Source organism: Gavialis gangeticus, unplaced genomic scaffold (genome assembly GCF_001723915.1).
Source record: "Gavialis gangeticus isolate Ggan-Ray unplaced genomic scaffold, GavGan_comp1, whole genome shotgun sequence".
In the NCBI taxonomy this organism is placed as follows: Eukaryota; Metazoa; Chordata; order Crocodylia; family Gavialidae; genus Gavialis; species Gavialis gangeticus.
Genome location: NW_017729024.1, coordinates 21,198,282 through 21,217,493, shown reverse-complemented (window position 1 = coordinate 21,217,493; position 19,212 = coordinate 21,198,282). Strand labels below are relative to the sequence as shown.

General features: G+C 43.3%; 1 protein-coding gene across 3 annotated transcripts in view; it reads left to right on the top strand.

The window, feature by feature from the left end:
• Positions 1-19,212, top strand: part of ATG10 (autophagy related 10) — a 215,353-nt gene that overhangs the window by 189,915 nt on the left and 6,226 nt on the right. The window contains exons 6-8 of one of the 3 annotated variants that reach the window (XM_019516930.1): positions 6,991-7,088; positions 7,374-7,493; positions 7,885-7,910. In XM_019516930.1, coding sequence (XP_019372475.1) covers positions 6,991-7,088; positions 7,374-7,485 — 210 coding nt within the window. In that variant the 3' untranslated portion in view covers positions 7,486-7,493; positions 7,885-7,910. Of the gene's footprint in view, positions 1-6,990; positions 7,089-7,373; positions 7,494-7,884; positions 8,994-19,212 lie in introns of those variants that run through there. The other 2 variants (XM_019516929.1, XM_019516931.1) reach the window with 2 other exon arrangements.

Here is a 19,212-nt window from a genome sequence, read left to right as displayed (position 1 = left end):
AGAGCAAAGGCAGTTTGGGACACGGATCCCTTGCACTATCATATAAATGGAGAAGCCATAAATGCTATGATGAATGCTCTAAGGCAGTTTAATGTAGCACTGGAGAAAATAGAAGCCATTACTAATGGAGGAGCTCCAGTTATGACAGAGAAAATAAATAGTGCTGTTATAGGAGACATACCAAAAACAAAATATCTACTGGCTGGGAAAGACAGGAGCAAGACACGTTACCAGCTATCTACGCTTAATTACCCATTACCTAAAATGATGTTGATTTTTAATTTAAATTTGACATGGATAATATTTCCTATATTATTTTAGACTGCATCTCAATATGTGCTGCCAGATAAAAGTGACAGAACCCAACCTGATGAATTTTTGGTGTTTAATTAAAGTTGTACTTTGGAAATGCCAAGACACCTTTTTCCAGTATTGAGATCCATCTCTAGCATTTCATGATACTGTAGACTGTTACACTACAGAAAACAGAAGAAGAGCAAAGTTCTGGTTTTTTATGTTTATCTGTTTCTGACCTTGTAATGGTCATAAGTAACAACGATGACAGTTAGATAAAGGATGGTGGATCAAGCCCTAAAACCTTGTGCTGGCCACCCTTCACTGAATGCCACTGTTGCACAGATGGAAGAAAAAAGACGGTTCTCTAATTTTGTGGTTTTTCATCCTCTCATGTACCTGGTGTTTTCCACTTCATTTTGCCATAAATAAAGTGTTGCATTCAGTTTTACACTATCAAACAAAACCACTCTCTGTCTACATCTTTTGCCTGTGAGCCTTCTGTGTGTTATTCCATGCTAGAAGTTGAGGTAATATCTCCATAAGTTGGTGTAGCACATGCTTTAAAATCTTTCTTTACATCACCTAATAGGTCTTGCCACAGAAGGTAAATTAAGCAACAGTTTGAGTTTGAAAATTCATAGGAGCTGCTGTTGCTTGTGAAAATTACATTTCCCGTAAAAGTTGGTCAAGACTCTTAGAGATATTATATGATGAAGCCCAGCTTATAGCACTGAACAGATTGTATTATGAGTCTGTATAGGATTACATACAGGAAAATAATGCAGTAGATTTCAGATAAACCATCTCACTGCCTGGCATTCCATTACTGTCCAGAAGAGTTGTGTGCAGCCTATAAATGCAAGGTTCTTTTCTGTACAACTTCAGCTAGTAATTGTGGTAATCAACTTGTAACTCCTGCACATTACTCTGAAAATTTATTACAACATGAGAATTACGTCACAAAAAAGATTAATTTCTGGCTAAAAATAAGTAGATTTTTATTATTTCAAATTGGGTTTTTTCTTGAAATTGCAGAATGACTTAGGTTTTTCATGTGGCTGACAAACAGATCTGACTAGCTAAAGTACAGGTTTGCTGCCATGAGACATAGCTTAGGATCGGTTTCATGCCACATGGTATATCACCATTCCATTACATGGCTGCATTATAGCTGTAATATAGATGTATATGAAGTGTATGCAATACAGGCTTCCATACTCTTACCAAATATACTTCTTGTAAAGCTCAGGAAGGATTTTGGATACATTGTATCAGAGACCGAAACTCCCCTCCCCTTAATCCACAGAACGGGCAGCAGTAGGCAGGTTTCCTATGCCAACATGCTTCAGTGCTGACCTAAAGAGACCACCTCAGGGGGCCCAGGGTTAATTCATTCTCTGTGGCTGATTCAGTTCTTGGCTTCTCTGCCATGACTACTAACAAGGGCACTAATTAATGCCAGTTTTAATTATGTAAAACCTGACAATTTCATATAGGCTATGGTATAATAATGGCTTTCAGCTACTACTAACCTGGGCCAGGTTTGAATTGACCTGGCAATAAAGGGCTCTATATTCCATTATCAATTCCTAAGCTACTAGTCCTTTGATAACTCTTACATTTTTACTGGCAACTGTCCACTACTTCCGTCTCAAAGCTGCAGCTTCAGTGATTTAACCTTGAATTTTAACTCAGCGTGATAATGGCTGACTAATGCACGAGTGGGGATGCGACTATCGATATAACTTAGAATTCAGGCTTTGACCAGGATTCTAGCGTCAATATGGCACTTTGACTTCTCTCCCTTACTGACCCATCAGTACCTTCTGTTCCTTGACATACTTTGGCTAACCATCTCTTCTGCTTTTCTTTGCCTTTGGCTTTCCCACAAGATATGCAGTTCCCACTTTATGGTGTATATCCCTGATTTTTCAGCTTTGAAAAATTCTGAGTTGCAGAACAGTAGATTGTCTGTTACTTAGAGGTAGGTGCAAACATGCACATGAGCAAATATATTTAAATTTTCCTCGTTAGACAAAACTCTTTGCTTGACATGATCCTCAGCCGCTCTTGTTTGTAGAGGATCTCTTTGAAGTCAGCAGCAGTAATGAACACCAGTTTCCTGCATTAGAGCTGAACAAATAATTCAAACTTACTAGCTTGTGAAGACAAGCTTCGAAATGTGAACACTGTCATTGTGCATGTGTAGACAGGCAGCTGTAGTGCATCTGCCCTACTCACAGCTTTGCAAAGCAACAGCAGCATGAAATAAATCTCTGCTAGTCTCATTTTTGCCATTCAGAATTTTTGAGATGCTGCTGAAGTTTTCAACAATCATGCGTTCATGATGCTCCCCCTGCCTCAGAAAGCGGCAAAGACAGGCTGTGGAGCTATTAAAAAAGAGAACACTGGAATGGGAGGAGGAGGGATTGAGTAAGTAGCTAAGGCTACATAAACCTCCCCTTAAACACCAGGTAGATCAGGAGAAAGAAAAACTGCTTCTACACCAGTGGCTCCCAACCTTCTGGTTTCACGTGAGTGACATGTGAAGCAGGTAGGATCCTACGTGGGTTCAGCACTTGGGGTCAGTACTTGGGTGCGATCCAGCATGCTGGCCTGACTCCGCATGTCTGGATCCAGCCATGTGCAGGTGCTGTCTGGCACACAGACCCATGTTATCAGGACTGCCCACAGGAGAGGCAATTAATGCTTCCACTGCTTCCTTGCTGCCAGATTTCCAAACCCTTAGAGAGCCCTGCAGGCCAGATGACATGGCTCTGTGGATTGGATCCAGCCCACACACTAGGATGAGGGTTGAGCAACACCCCTCTTCTACACCATTGCACAGGTAGAAGAGACTGGCTTCACATTTATCACGCACCTAAGAGCAACAGTCTGATATGAAAGATAGAGGGACCAAGGTTACTACCCTGGTAGAAACCCTGGTAGAAATGCTGCCTGAGTAGTGGTGGGCTGGATTCACCCTTCTCTTGGTCAGTTTTTCTTTGAAGAAAGTTGCAACAAAAGGAGTCGCTAGAAGGGCGAGATGTAGACTAGTGAGTTAATAAGCTGTTACCAAAAAAAGCTTGACTTTGAATTCCTGTGTCAGGCATAAATGTGTTTTGCCCAACTCAGGCTTCAAGGACCAGGCAAAATATTGAACCACAAAATACTGAGGAGTAAATCTGTATGAATATCCAGCTTGTGCAATTGCTTTTGTGTTCAATGTGTTGAGCAAAAAGAATAAAAAAGGATGCATCATTGTTAATATTGGGAACAAATGTGTTATTTCTTTATACTGTTCGTTCACCACCTTTTAAGGCTGCTGGTGCTAATAGCTTGTTTACTGTACTTTTTTAAATTACTAGTTAACTGAACCTAGTTATTTTTCTTTGTTTACCATTGCCCTGAAATCTCTCTTTTCTAGAAATATTTAGAAATGTAGGATTCATTTAGATTAGTAGCTGATTGGAAGATATATTTACTGTAATTCATAGTGTTGCTTTTTTTGTTCACTGTAGAGTGGCATCAGTTCACTCTCGTGGACAGCAGATGGTAGCATTCTTGCATGAATTAACAGTTTGCTCTGGAAATGTAAAACAAAGGAGTCTGAAATATTTTGATGGTTTTAAGCTTCTAAGTGTGATGTTAACAACAATGCTGGCTAGCCTCACCCATACATTTTTAGCACCAGAACAAAGTGTCCTGCATCTCTGAGAGGCCTCAAATATTATTCTAGCATTTTAAATGCAGTAGGCCCAATCCTGCTCTCAGTGAAGGCAATGGAAAGAATAGGGCTACAATTTTGCCCTTTTTTATGCTGAGGATGCATGAGTTTTTATTACATGTCAGAGACTGAGTTACGGGCATTTTCTAGTGAGTATAGGCAAACAGCCAGATCTTTCAATAAAATACAGCCACAGGACTTCCGGAATCTGGCCCAGGTACATTGCATCTAAGACGGCATACAGTCAGCGAGCAGCTTTTGGCTTCTGAGTGTTGCTTCCTGGAAATGCATGGGAAGCATTTCCAGGGAGAAAGCCTGAGGCCAGGATGTCTCTGTTAAATCCTCAGGTGCAATTTCAGTCTACTAGGACTATTAGTAAACTCATGCAACGGGGTGGATTGATCCCACACAAAACAGAACTAGGACTGGAAGAATGTATGCTGCCTTTATGTGCAGGCACACATCCCTGCTTCCTCATCCTCCTGACTCGTCTTGCATGTGCCTTAGCTGAGCATTTTACTCCATGTTGTCTAAAACTAAATGTAGATTTTTTGGAAAGCATGAAGTGTACTGTGGCTTCTTATTTTGATATTTTATTTTGCTAGTCTCACTCTCCAACTGTTCTTTATTGTGCCATATTAAAGACTTATACTACTTCTAGAGCATGGAGATGAAGTGAGATCTGTTTATTCTGATACAGCAGTACTTAACAGTGACCTGAGCAAGCTTCTCAAATGTGCAAAACATGTACTAGTCCAATGTGCTGATCTGTGGGCATAATTGATATGAGAATGCATGAAATCATTGTTAAGGCTTTGCATTGAAGTGCAGCCTAATTCAGTTTGGACATGTATTGCTTTTGAATATCTGGACATGAAAGTGGAAAATTTATGAAGTATTGGACTGTGTCTTTAGCAGTGTTCTTGGCGATATAAAGGTGGAAGGGAATGTACCAGTCTTTTCCTTCACTGTACTCCCCTCTTTTTAATGCCCTGGGTATGAAGTGTGTCCATCTGCAATCTTATTTGTCACTGAAGGTAGTTTTTGTTTGCTGGGGTGATGTTATTTAAGCCTTGCTCTTTGTGGAAACCTTCAACCCTCTGCATTTTCTTAACTGTGTCTGGTGAGTGGACTGGGATAATGGCTTTCCTCAATTCGTGTAGACTGGAGCTTGGGGCATTTACCAGCTAGAGCAGGCTAGTGCAACATATGGCCTGTGGGCCGCCATGCGGCCCGACAAGCCATTTTCTGAGGCCTGAGGTCCCTCGCTCAGGACAAGTGGATGGGGGGGGGAGCTGCTCACCCCCTCGGGGCCGGCTCCCGTGACCTCCCATGTCACGTAAGCTGGGTCCCTCTGCTGCCCCGAGGGCTGCACGGCGTGGGGCTGTCCCGGCCATGCCTGACAGGATGAGCTGGGGGCAACGCCTGCTTTTACTTGTCTCTGGCTCGTCCCCTTGCCCCCAGCGTCCCGCCCAAGTCCTGGGACCCACCAGGTTCGGCAGCCGTGGGGTGGGGCAGGAACAGGGCACAGCGCCCGGAGCAGGTAGTCGGCAGGGCAGCCCAGGGGGGGCCTCGGCAGGCGGGGTCCTGGCATGACCTCTGCGGGACAAGGCGGCGGGAGCTGGTGTCTGCCGGGCCCCACACTCCGGGCTCACAGCACTGAGGCCGCCAGGGCTGCGTGCACGGGTGGTCGGGCACCATGATGAGTGGGGCCATGCAGACGGGCGGGCAAGGGGCTGCGGTGCAGCGGCTGCCTTGCTCCAGCCCCCCTTGGGCAGCGCCAGCTCGTGGGCTGCGCTGCTTGGGGGTGGCCCGGGTGGGGGAGGGGGGATTGTCACTCCCTGTGGCGGGGCTGGGCACCGCTCTCCTGCCACAGTGGCTGCCTGCACCCTCCCAGGGGTTGTTTGCTTTCACTGCAGGGAAGTGCGGAGGAGCGGAGTGACCCATGTTCCCCTGAGGCCTTCCCCTGCCAGGAGCCACCCTGGGCAGACCAGGCCTGAGACCCTGCCAGGCTGGGAACTGGCTTTGCTCCCGCAGTGCCGCCAGCCCCAGTCGCAGGCATTGGCTGGGCGGTGTGCCTGGTGTGGGCAAGGCCTGGGGAAGCAGTGGCATAGGTGGCCACTTGGCCTGCTTGAGAGCACTGGCTACATCAGTTTGGTCACATATTTTAACTCAACTGTCAAATATCCTCTGGGGTTGCCTTCAAATGGTGGTCGTAGTAGGCAGAAGGGGGGCCCCAGCTGTTGGGATGGCTGGTCCAGGACATAATTTGCTGCAGTTTGTCACTAGCTGAGCACATGTGGGGGTTTATGCCAGCTTTGCCTTATTTCAGACTCGTCCAACATATGGCCCGCGGAGTGATAAAATATGAATATGGCTTGCTGGCCCACTGGGTGATAAAAAGTTCATGATCCAGCCCCACATTCAAAAAGGTTGGACATCTCTGAGCTAGAGGAAGCTGAAGCAGAACTTAGGCTTCTAAGTTGGCACCAGCTAAAGTTGCCTTTGCTTCCCAGCTTTTTCTTGTTGAGCCCCAAAGAACAGGGACAGAGGTTATTAAGGAGCTTCTCAGTGGAAGCTCCTTGGTTCATGCATTACGTTGCACCAAAAAAACATTACAGGACAACTGTGCCTACTTGTTTTCAGCTGGTAACTTCCTCTGCTGCTGTTAAAGTGTTGAGCTGTTTTTTAGAAGCCTTTACATCATAATTAAAACAATAGGATAGCCTAGTTAATATACTTATTTCTCTTTCAGAATAAGAAATTCTATGCGCAAGAATTGATTGGTTAAATGCGAGTTAATTACTAGCTCAGATGACAAAGTAGTCAAATTCATTCCTTTTGTAACTACACAGAAGTGAGTGGAGTTACACCAGCGTTGAGTTGACCCCAGTTGTTTTTGGAATACTACATTGCATCTTTTCGGACAACTGTTGGTTTAAAAAACTACTTCCTGCTTCTTTCAGGAGCACCCATTACTTGGTCAGCCATTCTTTGTTCTTCATCCCTGCCGAACGAATGACTTCATGGCTTCTGTATTGGCACTCTCACAAAAAGAAAACAGGTGAGGAACACCAGCAAAATTTTTAAGTCTGTAGCTCTTTACTATATATAGAGCAAACCAACCATGTACCGTTGCAAGGTCAGGCCAACAACTGAGAACCCATCTGCTTCTGTTCTGTATGTATGTAGAAAAAGCTTTGTATTTTCACTTAATTGCTGTATATTAAAAAGTGCAAAAGTAATTTAATTGTTAAGAAAGCACCCACATGTAGGATGACTTGCAGGCATACATCTGAACTTCAGTGAAACTTCTTGTAATGCATGCATGCTTTTTTTTGTCTGTTAGGTATATGAACTACATTTCTTCATGGCTGAGCATTGTAGGTCCAGTTGTGGGTCTAAACTTACCCCTGAGTTATGCAAAACTAGGGTCTGAGCAGAAGATGAATGTAGATTAAATCAAAAGGTAAGAGAGAGCATGTTTTTGGTTGCATGCAAAATCAGATATTTAGTGTTTCAATCTTCATTCTGTTGTCTTTCCTTTAGATATGCTTAGGATTTTTCTTCTGACAGTTTGCACACAGGTCTGCCGTGTTACAATTTTGCTTTGTATGCCAAGCCTGAGCTGAGGTCTGGGTGGCATTCTGCCAATGCCCTTCCTGCTCATCAGGAAAGATCCCCAGTGAATGGGGTGTGCTGCCTCAGCACTACCCAGCAATACAATAACAGAACTTTTTATGTTTGTCCCTCCAGCACACGTTTAATGGTGTGATCTAAGTGCACTTATGCTGCAGTGGTTTTTAATTTGTCCTGTCTTTTTTCTTATTTTATGTTCTTTTTCGGCATCTCCTCTTCAGGCCGTGGAACTGAAGCACAAGTCATGGTGAGCAGTAAAGCCTTGCCTACAGCTGAGCTCCAGCACAAGTCACACAAATCATTCACGGCCTGTGTGTACAGCTTAGAAAGACTTGCTGTTTGGGGCTCTGTCCTCTGGCGGCAACAAGCCTAATGACAGCTGGAGATCTAAATGTTGCTTGCAATTATGACAGCAACACTCAAGCTCCACCAAGAGAGGCTACATTCCTTGTGACAGCTGTGGAATCCTGAGGAATCACTTATTTCCTTACCTTAGATGTTCCAATCCTTTTTTTTCACCTGAGCTTGGTAAGGGCAAGAAAGATTCCTGATGTGAGATTGAAATGTAAAGTTTGATTCTACTGGAAGAAGCCAGAAAGTATTATTGTGTATTTGTACAAATCTGTACACACATTACTTCAGACATGTACAGGAAAATGCAAATACTGTGAAGGTGTTGAAATAATTTCAGGATTCATGTGTAACCTGGGGTCAGCAAGGGCTACTTAGAGGCCAAATACATGGATGGTCAGACAACCCGCTACAGGAAGGGGAACACTGTGTGTGTGTGTATTGCGTCATGGGATGAGTGTGACTGGTGGCTAGATCGTCCGTATTGACTAAGCATATAGAATTCTAGAGTTCAGTGTACCTTATGCAATCATTTGTGAACATGTGGCTTTTTGCCTCTTCATTGCCTCTGAAGAGAGAAGTGTCTTTCCTGAGGGAGGTTACTGTTGTAGTAAATTAGCATTCTTGGTAGTGCAGTAGCTGTTCACAAACAAAAGCCCTGTGCTGCAATCCATGCTCTAGCAAATCTGCTGCAGACAGCACAGGAGTATTGAGGGAGTCAGGATCATGTAATGGGGCAATCAGTAAAAACCAACCTAGAAATAATGTTAGTGCAAACATCACTTTTCATTTCTTCCCAGTCATGTTTTGTTCCTAATGTCCAATTTGTATTTTGTACTGTTGCTGAGCAGACAAGGCAGTTACAGATTTCATATTATCTTTTCTGTGCAACTGACACCTGCCTATGGGTCAAATATTAAAATAAGTTGAATGGCATTGGAAATGTAAAAATTTAAAAAATAAATCTGTATTTTCAGAAGATTCAATTGGCTGGATTTTTTTGTGAATTATGGCATAATCTCTTCCTTAAAATGTAATTGGGAAGTTATGTTGTTTTGCCCGGCCATTTGGAATCAATAATGAACAACACTGGGATGCATTTGGCTGCTATCCCTGGCCAGCTCCTAATAATTTACATATTTTTTCCCTGTATGATATATTAATGTTCCTTATTCATTTATGATGACAGCAGTCAGATCACCCTAGTTTAGTACATTTGGTAATCTCTGTTTTTGTCATAATCACATCTGTATCCTATTTCCTATACTGAAGAGTTGTTTCTCTTCATACATGAGGGGAAACAAATGGCAGTAAGCTAATACAATTTAAAAGCTGTGTTCAGAGGGCCAAACACCCAGACCTATTCCATGAACTTTAGCGGCTACACTGGCACAAAGGGAGCACAAGCAATCAGTTAGCGATTCCCAGCTCATCAGTGTAGCCAGCTTTGCATTACAGTGTTCTTTGGCAATAAAAGACAGTGCAATGAGCCTTTGGGGTTATTTTTCCAGGTTTATTAGAGCAGGGTTTTGGCCGCTGTGTTTATACCAAGGGTTTAATTAGTTCATTAGTTTTCAACTTTTTTAGACTTAAGGCACCTCTTGAAACATGCCAGCTCATAGCTTTTACTCAGGTTTTGACTATGGAAAAACAGCAGAGCAGTTCTTTTGTTGCAAAGGCCTCAAAAAGACCACACCAAATCAAAGTGTTTTTGAGATTACAGATTACTATTTGAAATCTCTAGGTTTATCTCTTGAATCACATGCAGGTGTTTGTATACTTGACAGTGCTGCTGCTATTGAGTGGCATTCCGTGGCTCCCTTAAAAGGATGTTGTGACACCTGGTTGAGAATTACTGAATTTAGTTCCTACTGTCCTCAGGATTGGGAAGTGAGGCAAAAATTACATCAGAATTCCTTATGGCCACAGCGCAGGTGCACTGAATGATGCACCTGCATCTGCATATTTGAGGATCCAGTTTATGGACATGTTTCTGTAGCATTACATATGTTACCAAGAAAATGTGCAGACCAAACAAGTCATCTTCCCTCTTTGCCACCCCTTAACAAATTCCATTTTAAGGCATGGGGATGGTAAAGTCTGATCCTATATTCACGTGTAGTAAGTAGAGCGTAACTTTTACAGCAGAAGTTTGTATATCCTTCCTGTGCTGAACATAAAGGATTTGTTGATACAGAACAAAAACACCTGGGAGCACTTTCAAGTGTTATTTGCTGTACTACTTTGATTAACCCTTTAAAAACACCAGTGATAAGATGCTACTGTATAAAACGTATATGGTTAACGCTTAGAGACTCATGCTTCTTGTCTTCACTTGGAACAAAATCTTTGCCATAGCTGACTTGTTGATAATGGCACTTCTTTTAATCATAGCTTTTCTGCACTATTGGCAAGAGATTAGTTTTGTTTATTGCAAGCCTATAAAATATCACTGTCCTCTCTTTTTTTTTGCGCACGTAGCACTATGTATTAGACAAAATAACTAATGGAATAAGATTATAAACAAAAAATATCAGCTGTAGCATATATTAATTCATCTGAAGCCATCTTAACCCAGTGTCAAAGAATGCTTCAAGTTAAAGAGACAAACCCCTCATTGCCTTTCTGTTCATTCAACATTCTTTATATAAGTGGTTCTCAGCCTTTTTAGATGCAAGGTACCCGTGGATAGACTCAAGGCACCTCATGGAAAATGTCAGCTCTTATCATTCACTCAGTTTTTGAATACAGAAAGAAAATATAGAGCAATTCTTCTGTTGCAAAGAACTCAGGAAAACAGCAGCAGGTCAGAGTGTTTTTAACACTGCTGATTCCTATTTGAAATCTCTGCATGTATCGTGTGAATTGTGGTTAGATGTGCAGACATATGTCACCCTTGAAGGGACCTCAAGGAACCCTAGCCCTGACAGTCTGGTTGAGAATCACCTCTATAAGGCATTTTTTTTTCTCTCTGACTTATTCAAGAAATGAGTTTGGCATGTCAACTAGCAAATCACTCATCCCGTTTCTTCTGCAGCAGTCCTCAACGTGTGCCGTTTATTTCAGTTGTTATTATAGGCAAGATCCAGGGTGATTTAGCCCAAGTTTAGCACATTGCTTCTGACTGCAGATCTCTTGCACAGGTGACCCTTAGCATATACCACGTAAGTGGCTCTAAGAGTTGTTTATCAGTGCTTTCCTCCCCCTTTGGCATTCTCTACCAATAGCTCACCCTGTACCCACCTTGAAGTTAAACCATTCTCAGTTCTTACATTCTCTCTTGCGTTGTTCATCCTGATAAACTCCTTTTAAATCCCTTCCCAGTAATAACATGTATTTTGACCTTGCTCTAAGTATTACATTATGTTTTCTACAGTAACGATTATCATAACATTTAAGATAAATCAGAAAGTTTTAGCAGTTGGAAGTGTGGGATACACAGAGGAATGATTCGGCAAATTCCATCATACTGTTCTTCACAATGTCCAAATAACAGCAATAAACAACCAAAGTTTTAGAGCAGTCAGATCATTAGTTTAAAAGATCTTCTGAATTTTGTCTAAGACAATGGGGGGCTAATCGTTTTGGCAGGTGGGTCAAATTAGCCCTGCACCCTCCTTAAGTGCCACTCTGATCCCCTTCTCTTGCCCTATCTGCCAGGGTGCTTCCTGTCCCCTCTCTGACCTGCCATCTATGCCAGGCTGCATGTTGCACTTGTGGCATCTGTACCTCAGGTTGGTCACCTCTCGTCTTAAGATGTTAATAATAATACTAATGACTTTTTTTTAGTAAAAGTCACGGAAGCACAAATCTGGCTTGGTTTTTGGATACTACTCCACGGTGGAACACTGAACATGTAGTATTTGTCCACAGAAATCCTATCTTGCTTCAAAATGAGATTGACTACAGCACTATTTATCATTTTGTTAACAAGCATGTTGCTCATTCTTGATTCTAGGACACCTTGGGTTTTGGCACTGTGGTATTTGCAGAACTGCTACAGAAATGCTTTCAATTAAAAAACCTTTTGGAAATACTCAGGAGGTTGCTTGCCATCTCCAGAAAGAAATATTGAAAATCCTTTTTCTGGGGACTCTTCTGTAAAGAATTCTACTTGCCCTTGGCTACAAGAATGAGAGCATACAGCAATCCTCAAGGGCCCAATTGCAAGTGTACCTTTGGTTTCCTCTGTAACACTGTTTGGCCTCCATAAGCAGAACATTTCCTTTTGAATTTAGGTAGCAAGGTATGGTAAAATGTGGGTTAGACAGATAGAAAACTGAAAATAGAGGAAATGGGGCCCAATTACAATATGCACCTCTTTTGTGTCCAGCCACAATCAGGTCAGAACTCATCTCCAACCTGGTCTGCAAGAAGGTTGGGTTTCATTCTTTTTAAAAGAAATATTAGTTGAGCCACACTGGGTTTCCATTTGCACAACAGTAACTACACTTAGCTAATTTATGCTGTGGGAAATGAGAACTGAATATGGTCAAGGAACTCAAATTCATCCCTCTGATAATTCATTTCAGTTGATTTTTTTCCAGGCATAGTAGGTTTTTGCTACTTCTCACCATTATGATTTAATGAGTTCTTACACACCTACATTTTAGTACATATTCCATAACAATTCAGCCTTAGATTAAAGATATCAAATGATTTCTCTTGCAGTTTAACTGCAAATGCAGCACAATCTTAACTCTGGGATTAGTACCAGCTCCTCTGTAACTGTATTCTAAAAATATACTATAAAGTAATGAAATTGTATTTAAAAATCATTCTTGAAGAATAAAAACAGGCATAACAAGTGCTTGCCAACTGGAAGCGACACATGTCTCCAGAAGCTTTTAATTGCAACATGGTTACTTAGGGGCTGCAGTGACTTAACTCTCTTAAATTTAAAAGGCCAGCCTGAGAAAGGAATGCTGGGAAAATATTCTAAAAGGGGACAACCCTGTACTGGGTAGAATTAGTTAGTAGGGGTCAAGAAGGTGCTGGGCTGATCATTATTATGTCCTATTATTTATTAGACTCCTACTAATCTCTTTTAAAAAAACCCCACAAAGAAACTTTTATGCAGCTATATAAGGAATTGACATAACAGTGACTTACTATAGGTGATTTTTGCAGGAAAACCATCCACTGTTACGTACAATAAGAGGATGATGTTTTAAATAGAAACTTCTATTGAACACCCATCTCTATTGTCACGCCTGTTGGAACACAATGTACCTTCCTACAGCACCAAGGGAAGCATATTAGGTGGTAGCTCTGTCAGTACAGTGATCTGTATTTTGTACAAGTCAGAGGGGGGTAGGATCTGGAGGAGAGTATGCAGTTTGTTCTCTGAAGGTCTGCTGGCAGAGGGAAACCATAAGCTGCTCTTCACAAACCCCATCAACAGAGGCTGTATGGTGACCAAAGCTAATTCAGTGCATTATTTCTGTAGGTACCCTCTTTCCTAGTCATTGTTGAGATTCAAGGACTCCAGGCACCAGGAAGGGAAGTGGCAGGAACGGGAGGTGGCTGCAGCTGAGCAGGAATGCAGAGTGTGGGGCCAGGACAGGCTGCAGCTTAGAGTCTGTGCCCGGGGGATGGCTGGAGCGTGGAGCTCAGGAGGGCAGGGTGTGGGTGTGAGGGAGGCTGGGAGGGTGTGGCCACCAAGAGCCTCAGCACTGTTGATGCCCTCCTTAGCCAGGTGATCCCTGCAGTGAAGGAGCTTGAGAATGAAATGGAGAAGTTCCAGGTGATCAATGTTCCCGGTTTCGGCAAGCCACTTTCACCAAAGGTGCAGGCACTGGTGAAGCAGCTGAAGGAGGGTATCAAAAATGGCTGGATCCATTGCGGTCCAGTACGGTCCATGTGCTGGCGGGCATTGTGAACCTTGATCACTGGACGGAGGTGCTGGTCAACAGAGTCAGGGAAGCAGAAGGGCAGAGGCGGGGGGACATGGAAGAGGGGGTTCCACTTTACCATGCCAGCACTGTCACCACGAGCCAATCTTCTCTACCACAGCCACTTCCAATGTGGGCCAAGGGCATGGCTTCAATGTTGGGGTCCAGAGGCACCAGACCCCACCATCAGTCAGGTATTGTGGAGGCCTCTGTGGCTACCTATCTCACCAAGGACATGGAGCTGCTTCACTGTGATCTCTTGGCCTATTGGGCAACCCGTAGCCAGGTGTGACAGGATCTAGCCACAGTTGCCCGGGAACACCTGTCCTTTCCACTGACCAGTGTTCCAAGCGAGAGGGTGTTCAGCATTGCTGGTGATGTTGTGACACCCCACTGCACCTCCTTGAATCCTGGTTTGGTGGAGCAGCTGGTGTTCCTGTAGGTGAACCTCCTACTGCTGGGGTTCCCCCAAGCTCCATGTACAGATGGACTGAGTGCCACCCTCCTCATTCTGCACCTATTTGCTTTTTTAATTTGTTTTCAGAACCTTGAGGTACGCTTTCACAGAAACCGCTGTACCACTCTGCCTAAAACCTGGCAGGCCTCATGCCCGCATGAGGGGCTACCATCCCTGCCGCATTCATCCCGCTCTGCCTTAACACATCCAAGTGATACAAGGTTTGCTTTCAACAGTTTGAGGTGCATTTTCACAGAAACCCTTGCACCTATCTCCGTGAAACTTCCTCAGAAGTTGCTACCATCCCTGCTGTTTTCATCCAAATCTGCAAAAAATGACGAAGTTATAGGTATTTTAGTGATTCCCCATTATAGTCTATGGCCAAATCTCCAAATTGGCACCAATTCTCTGAATCTGAATCAGCCGAATCGAATCGGCACATTTTTTATAACAAGAAACAGTGAGATGACAGGATTTAGGTGCCAATTCTAGGCTGAGAGCCTTGCTCCATTTGGCGTTCACAGCTGTCTGCTGCAGGAAAAGGTTCAATGTCGCATCTGTCTGGTTTTGAAAAACTAAAGAGCAGGAAAAGCAGGAAGTGCCACAGCTCTTATACCTTTGCATGCTCAACAGCCAAGTAGTATAGGAATGTGCTCCAGATGTTAGAGACCCAGGTTCAGGTTCTTTCTATGCCCTGGTTGAAGCAGGAATTTGAACCTATATCCCTCAAAGTGAGGCTGTAGTTTATTCCTGGGTGGGTTGAAGCTTTTCCAATTTATATTAAATGTTCAGTAGCACAGAGAGTGGTCCCTGGGTCTCCCAGGTGCCCACAATTATGATACAGAATTGTTTTCTATATGGTCCAGTAAATACTTAAGTATTCTGAACAAAGAATGTGAACCAGCTTTAACAGGGGAAAGACACCTGCTTCAGTCCATGGAGTTGTTGTCATGGGTGTGTATCTGGTGAGGTATACAGACTCCCCCAACTGCCCCTTCTGTGAGCAGGAGACAACCCTGGTGCATGCTTACCAGGAGTATGCTAGGCTGTAACCCTTTCACTGCCTGCTGCAGAACTGCCTGCTAAGGCTCTGGCTGCACTACTCCCTGCCGCTATTTGTCTATGCAGTCTTCATCCATGGCCCCACCAAGTCCCAGGACCTCCTGGTCAACCTCCTCCTGGCCTTAGCCAAGCTGGCAATATATCTAACCAGGAAAGAAGCTCTGGCCAGGAGGACCTGAGTCCATTTTCCTGTCCCTCATCCATTCATGTCTCTGGGCAGAGTTTCATTGAACAGTGTCCATTGGCTCCCTGGACTTTTTTATGGGCCAGCAAGTAGCTCCAGTACACTCTGCTCAGTGTCCCCCTTTGGTGCACTTGTTTTGAACTAGACCTTCACTGTTTTGGCTTTTTGTTGTCCCAAGTAATCACTGATTTACCCTTAGTGCTCCCCCTTACCCCCAACTTCAAAGGGGACTTATAGCTCTACCTATTGGGCTTCAGCCCATATTTTGGAACAGATCATCAAAAGGCTGGCTTCAGAATACTTTATAGCCCAGCAGTTAGCATGCTGTCCTGAGGTGAAAGATTTGGGTTCAAACCCTTCCTTCAAGTCAGGCAAAGGAAAGATTTGGACATGAACACTTTCTTATTCTGCTGGAATGCTCTAGCATATTCTGAGGTGAGGCTTTCTTGGTTTCTCTGGTTGCAGAAGCTCCATTTTGTACAAAATATACAAACATACTTTAGTAAGTGGCAGAACTTTTATTTTTCTGTATTTTGTAGTAGGTCTTATCCAGTAGATGTGGTCTGAATGCCTCCTGGCTCAGGCTCTGTAGGCAAGACAGGCAGGAGAACATCTACTTGGTGAACCCCACTGTACTCCACATCATGAGAATGTAGATGTTTCTTTACAAGTCCAGGGAAGAAATGTAGGTATTGAGAGGATTTTACTAGTAGAATCCCTAGCTATCTAGGGAATTTAAACTACTACAGGATTAGGCAGTAGTTGAGCAGGGGTTTGAAGTCTAGATTTTGGACTATGGTTTCTAAATAGCAGTCAGGCACCCAAGTTTCGTTGTTGACTGTATGGTTAGGAGTATATCTACATCATATAGGCCCTTTACAAGCTGGAAGTGGTAAGTGTTAATGATCCGTAAAAGGCAGTAAATTCTTATGTAAAAGAAGCAGCATGTTCGAGTACTCTCCAGCCTATTGGTTACTAAAGCATGTTAAGCAACATCCACTAGCAACAATTTTTTTTAAAGAAGCAAGACCAGATAACATGTCTTAAGAGAACTGGCCAAGACCTGTGGCCTATTGATGTTAATTTATAATACATTTTAGAATATTGGGTAAATTCCAGAAGACAAGAAGTATGTTCATGTCATGTAAGTACTGAAAAAGGCAACTGATATGACACAGGTAATTATAGGCTTATTAGCACTGTATCCATCTCCTGCAAAATAATGGAAAATCTAGCATAGATATCAAACAATAAGGAATTCATGGATGGGTGTTCTTAGTGGCATTCCAAAAGGTTTGGATGACAAAAATTGGGAAAAAAATGGTAACTATCAAGGGCAGGATAGTGGTACAGAGCAAAGTTGGCATGTGGGCCCATTCATACAAAAGGCATTTTATGCTACCAAATGCAACGAAAGATGCTTAGGAACACCAAATGGAAGGAATACTTATGAATGTGATTTTTACCTTTGCATGCAACATTAGTAAGACTAATGCCAAGACACTACTTACTACTGGGCTCCACAGTCTAAAAGGATGTTAAAGCACAGAAAAGACTGCAGGGGAGAGATGAAAATAACAAGGGCTGAAGAAAATGCTGTATAGGTTTAATACCTGAATTGCTCTGTTTAGTTTAAGGAAAGATTGATTATGGTATACAAACACCTATGCCAAGGAGAATATGTCATGTACTGAAGACTCTTTAGTTGAGAGCTGCATTGGAATAAACTAATGAAGAGATGGATTCTCCCTCTGTTGATATCTTCAAATGACTCTGGATTCCTTTCTGGAAAGCAGACATAGGGCTCAAGGCAGGAATAACTGATTAAACTTTTAGAGTCTTCAGGTCGAACTAGATGATCTGACGTCCTTTCTGACCTTATATTATTGGATCATTTTTTCTATACAACTTAAGATACCTATTGTCAGGTTTTTGAGGGCCAAAGACCCACACCTTGCTCCATGAGGGCTGATGGTTCTTGGCATCTGAAAAAGACAATATTCTCAAAATCTGAGTATCCTAAGACCAGTTGTTCCTTACAATTTAGAGGTAAGCCTGTAGGAACTGGAACCTGTGGTTCCCACCATAGTCCTTTATGTAAAGCTTAAGACTCACCATTCTGTTCAACACTTCTGTTGAGCATTTTCCACCCCAAAGAGCCTATTTTTCAAAATGAGATATAAAAGACAAGTACTAATGCTTGGAGGGGAGTGTTCCTCCAATTCTATTTTTCCAACCCGCTCCCCTCTTGCAAAGGGGGCAGCCAAGCAAACAAAATAGCTTCCAAAAATCTTCAGTTTTTTTTAGTCTGACTGGCAGTAACAGATTTCTTCATTCTTGTTCCTATGGGAACAGCTTGGCTGAGAGAGCTCTAAGGGTACAATTCCAGCTGCCCTAGACTCTTTGGAATTGTAAAAGGAGCCTGTTCATTAAGTATGCTAAGCAATCATTTACCAATTCTGAAATTGAGGGTATGCGACTAATAGGCTGCCAAGTGCTTTTAATATTTGGCAGTGCCTTTATTTTTAGAGCTAATGGAATTTTAATCCATATTTCAAATACCTTACCTGCACTTGGGCTTCAAAACAGAGCTGAAAACAAAGGATGCCTTTGGCAGACATCCAGTTTAAGCTGCCATGAGATTTAAGATGCAACTGCAACTATTGCACCTCCTGTGACAACACAGATACATGTTTTTAGGACTGGATTGGGGATTAGATCCCTATTCCACCCTACTGGTCAGTGGAGGGGATCAGGCTCCTCCTGCACCAGGAAGTAACTTGTCATGCATCCACAGATGCATCTCAAGCAGGTCCAAGAAGGTGATCCTCCTCCTCTATGCGACACTGGTCAGGCCACAGTTGGAGTACTGTGTCCAGTTCTGGGTGCCGCACTTCAGGAGGGATGTGGACAACATAGAGAGGGTCCAGAGGAGGGCCACTCACATGATAAGGGGGCAGCAGGGGAGGCCCTATGAGGAGAGGCTAAGGGACCTGAACTTTTTCAGCCTCCACAAGAGAAGGCTGAGGGGGGTGCCTGTTACAAACTAGTCAGAGGGGACCAGCAGGCATTGGGGGAGTCCCTGTTCCTCCGAGCATTACCAGGAGTGACAAGAAATAACAGTCACAAGCTGGCAGAGGGTAGATTCAAGCTAGACATCAGGAGGCAGTACTTCATAGAATCATAGAATCAATGAGTCGGAAGGGACCTAGACAGATCATCTAGTCCGACCCCTTGCCATGGGCAGGAAGGAGCACTGGGGGTGGGAGGGGTCATAAGACCCCAGCCAGGTGCCTATCCAGTCTCCACTTTAAGACTTCCAGGGAAGGTGAAAGCACCACCTCTCTGGGAAGCCTATTCCAGGCTCTGGCCACCCTTACAGTGAAGTAGTTCTTCCTAATATCTAACCTAAACCTATCCTCCCTTTCTTGAAGATAGGCACCACATTGACCTTCTTCCAGTCTTTGGCCACTACACCAGAGCACCAGGAGTTTTCAAAGTTCTCTACCATAGGCTGGGCTATGATGCTCACCAGCTCCTTGAGTACCCTGGGGTGTATATTGTCAGGGCCAGCTGACTTGAAGGTATCCAGCCTCTCAAG